Genomic DNA, 4,489 nt, shown 5'->3' on the forward strand with positions numbered 1-4,489 from the left:
TAACTTGGCGAATATGTAGCAAGCGATACAAAAGATAAATAAGTCAGCTAAAAATAAAACAGCACAAGACTATTTTCTTTTATCACAAAAAACAAAAAAAAAAAAATGTCGCGAGAATTTATTTAAATAACATCAAAGTGCAGGTAAAAAACTACTGTCAAATCCTGACAAAATTCGAAATGGAAACAAAAGGCACACCTGTCCCCAGTTTCCGGCTCATTGCCTATCGTTTTACAGTTGCGCTGAGGTCAGTGATAGATGCAGCAGAAGCAGGAAGAGGAGCAGATATGAGGCACAGTGGAAAGGTAGCAATCACTCGCTTCGCTTGATCTTCTTTGTGTTGCTCGTACTTAGAATTAGGTCAAAATTGTTATGATCACACAAACACAAAAACAAACACACAGATACGCTCACAGGCACGCCTGCTATGCAGTTATATAAATAGATGTGGCGACTATGAGGTGTTTTCCTGCTTTATAAAGTGTGTGTGTGTGTGTGTGTGTGTGTGTGTGCCCATTTGACGAGTGCTGCTCTTTGCCACTTTTTGCACGGCTCACTTGAGGAAGCTGCAGCTTCAGCCCAAGATCACTTGAGGCATTCTCCGGGTGTTGAGGATGGGTGGAGTGTAGCTGCCCCGCATCCTAAGTGCTAAGTGCTGGCCAGATAAGCTCAAGTGGGCGCCATCACTCCTTCACTGTGGGTGGCTTGTAAAGGCAACGAAATTCCAACAAGAGTCAAAAATAAACTTTAAATGCATAAAAAAAAAAAAAAACAAAAACAACAAAAATAAACAAACACATAAAGCAAACAACTAACGTTTTAGGGCTTAATGCATTTGCACTCCGAGCAAAATTTGCGTTTTGCATAAATTTGTCGTTGACAACTTCACATCAAAAAACATTGTTTGATGATTCACACAACACTGTGAAATGGCTGTCAATAGTCACTGTGCGTGTGTGTGTGTCTATATATATATATATAGAAGTTGATTTGACAAATCTGGGTGTTTTGCTTGTAGCATATAGAGACAAACACAAATAATACCCTGTGACGTGTGCGCCGCCAACAAAACTTGTGAGTCACTGCTTGGATCCGATATAGTATCCATCTATATATGTCTGATTTGTATAAATATAGTAGAATGTGTTGGATGCTGTGCGAACTTGCCAAAGAACATTAAGTGCAATAAACATTTATCGTTCTGAATTAAATAAGTATTACATGCAACGCCTATGAGAAAATTATAAATAAATGCAACAGCAAATAGCAATTCCAATCAAAGCATTATTCGACTAGGCTATACTACTTACATTATAAAAATACTTCAGATATGTTCATTTAGATATCCTCTAGATCCCAAGACTTCGACTTTCGATCTTTAGTCTGAGATTCTATCGCATTTAACATTCCGATTCCCATCCTTTGTCCTTGAGAGAGCTGTTTAGAAGGCTAAAGAGAAAGAGAGAGATGTTGAGAGAGAGAGAGAGAGAGAGAGAGAGAGAGAGAGAGAGCTGTTGTGAGAGACCTATTGAGAGAGAGCTGTTGAGAAAGTGAGAGAGAGAGAGAGATATATAGCTGTTATATGCTTTATTTTAATGCCATTTTTCATTTGACGTCGACACATTTCCGCAAAGTGATAAATCATCAAAACTTATTGGGAATTGAATTGATGTCAACAACATTAATTTATTTGTCGATTTCAATCAAATGAGCATTAGTCGAAAATGTATTCTTGCTGCAATTTTTCGTTTCTGTGTCATTTTGCATGTAAATAGGTTGTCGTATTTTAAATTATTCATTTTATAGAGACTTGAATTTATTTCTTAAAGGTAAACAAAATTACTAGCTATTTTTAACATGATTAATAATCTTCGACTTATTTTAATAATTAGTATAGATATTTATATGTAGAGCTGCACCTCATAGAGTATTTAATTTTCGACCGTTGAGATTGTTTCTAATTAGCTGAAAATATTTAAAACTTAAAGCAATCTTTTCTGAACGTTTCAGAGCTTTAGCCAGTTCACAAACCCGCCTCGCTAACTCAAATCTTTCACAGCGCGGACAACAACCAGTGAATCACAGCTTTGACACATAGATGTCGCTACACGTGGAAACTTTTTCTCTCTAGCGATCTACATAATGAATATTAAATGGAAATTGTGCCCCAGCTGAGCTGTAACTAAAATTGCCTTAAACGATTTATTAACTATAATACAAATGAAAGAAATAAATGGAACTTAAGTTAAGAAGAACTCGATTAAGTTGGTCAAACGCCGCATGCTGACATAGTTGACCAGCAGCACATACGCGTAGCAGGTGTAGATGTAGGCCCACCATTGAAAGTGCAGCGGATCCTTCGTCCATCTACTGCGGCTCGGCTGCAGGACATAGGCGTGATGTCGTTCGGTGAGCAGCCGGCGAATCGCAGCTCCACTCAGATAGACAACGCTCAGCAGGAGAATGAGGCGACGCAGATGGACCAGCAGCAGTGCCATTGTGGCTACAGCCACGACTGTCAACTGTCGGATATAGTATGCAACCACATTTGTAAGTATATATTTATTTTTATTAGTATTAAAGGGCTGTGTCGTTGTTTGACTTGCTCAACACTTGTGGCATTTGGTTACTGGTTTCTGGCACGCACTTTTCCACGCCGGCTGTTTTCGCACTTTTCCTGCGAGTTGCTTTGATGAATTTTTCGCAAATTTAACAATATTATTTTGTATTTTTCACTTTTCTTTATCTTTTCGTTCGATTTTCGTGTTTACTCGAGCGATTTGTGCTCTGCTTTGTCGTTTTGTTTTCGTCCCACTTTTCGTGTGACTTTTGATTTGTAGCTGGCAACACTTTGAAAACTTTTTCGAATAATATATATAGATATGTAAAAATGTATTCAAAGTTTCCTCAAAGCTTTGATGGCTCTTAGTATACCCTGTATAGATTATATTGTTTGGGGTGGGTATAATTTAAATAAAAGAAAGAACAAATTAAAAGTCGAAGAATAATCTGCAAAAGTAGATCTAAAAAACCACTTGGTATGAGATAATCAGCAAACAAATTAAACAAAATCTCTGTCAGAGGCTGTGGCTGTTTTTTGTGCAAGCATTTTGACATAAATTCCAAATACGAATCTGTGTCAGGCTGCCACTTGAAAGAGGGCCCCAAGAATAACAAAACATTTTTGCCCCTTCAAATGCCTTTCAGCGCAACCTGCGATTACGACCATAAAAAACTATATTAAACTCAACAAGCGACTATGTTGCGTATGCTTAATGCGTATGCGTAATTTTTGCCTTCTCGCATTTAGTATACTTGAGACGTGGCACTTCAGCACTTCAGCCCCACACAGCTCCCATTGTCGATGATAACCTTGAATGCAAATCCATAGCGCCGCCAGCGGCAGTGGCTGGAGAAGCAAACAAAGGCGTCACTTATTGCCACATAGAGTGAGGTTGGTTAAGAATAATATTTAAATTAAATATTGGCACACAATGAAGCATGAAAGATGAAAACGGGAAAACTAAATATATGTTGCAACACTCCAAATGTAAACGCACCAACTTGTTTAGCCAAAATCTGATGCGGACGCATTATGTAAATAAAAAAAAAAAAAAAAAAAAAACTATTAACTGCATTTTGCTCTCAACGTGCCCAATTCCGTTTATTATTTTTAGCAGTGACATGGATAAATGGAACAATCGACAACGCAACGTTTTATTGGCTCAAAAATCCAGAGATTTACTCGCTGTATATATATATACATACATATATATATATCTGTATTTGTTTGCCCCGGCAAAAGTGTGGAAAGACACAGAGAAGGCGTTGTGCTTATTTATGTTTCTTATTAACAAAAAAAAAAAGGCTGGATCACAGATTAAAAATATGTATATATATATTAACCCCGTTTATCATGCACTTCTTCGAAAATTATGTGTTATAATATACACTTTCTTTAATGCCCCCAACAATTTGATTGTGTTTTATGGGCACGCAAGCAAAATGCGCTTGTCTTTCCAATTCCAATTCCAATACCAATTCCCCCCTTTGCATCCCTTGTCTTTCCGAATTAATTTTATTAACTAGTGTTTCAATCTCCATGTTGCATAATCTGTTGTTGTTGTTGTTGTTTTTGTTGCTGCTGTGAAAACATAAATTAAAAATTCAAAATCGTAGAAATGATTGAATGTTTTGCGCCTGTTCACTGAACGCATTGAATTCCCAGTTTCCCCGACCAGCCCCCTCTGCTCCTGGTTGCCTCGCTTACTGAATGGGGGCCCACTGGCTGCTCCCGGGGATTGCCGGGTTTGACTTTTATGGCTGTCGGTGTATTTTTTATGGCCTGCCCAAATTCATTTCTAGTTTTGAGGCAAATGATTTTTTTTCTCTTTTTTTTTTTGTACACTTTTTCTCGATTTGTTTGCATTCATTTCTGGGGCGGCTGCGTTGGCGTTTGTGTTGCTGTTGCTGCTCTTGTTGTTGTTGT

The 4,489-nt window shown here is 37.8% G+C and overlaps 1 protein-coding gene across 1 annotated transcript; it reads right to left on the bottom strand.

Annotated features, from left to right (window-relative positions):
- Positions 1-2,188: 2,188 nt before the first annotated feature.
- Positions 2,189-2,748, bottom strand: LOC116806083. Its single transcript, XM_032742108.1, has 2 exons — positions 2,648-2,748; positions 2,189-2,522 (listed from the first exon to the last, which is right to left on the bottom strand). The coding sequence occupies exon 2, from the start codon at positions 2,496-2,498 to the stop codon at positions 2,241-2,243; it is 258 nt and encodes an 85-aa protein (XP_032597999.1). The 5' UTR covers positions 2,499-2,522; positions 2,648-2,748; the 3' UTR covers positions 2,189-2,240.
- Positions 2,749-4,489: the final 1,741 nt, after the last annotated feature.

This window comes from Drosophila grimshawi, unplaced genomic scaffold (genome assembly GCF_018153295.1).
Source record: "Drosophila grimshawi isolate 15287-2541.00 unplaced genomic scaffold, ASM1815329v1 contig_44, whole genome shotgun sequence".
In the NCBI taxonomy this organism is placed as follows: domain Eukaryota; kingdom Metazoa; phylum Arthropoda; class Insecta; order Diptera; family Drosophilidae; genus Drosophila; species Drosophila grimshawi.

Excerpts from the sequence above, each read along its gene's own strand:
- LOC116806083 (XM_032742108.1), bottom strand. The coding sequence starts at position 2,498 with ATGGCACTGCTGCTGGTCCATCTGCGTCGCCTCATTCTCCTGCTGAGC.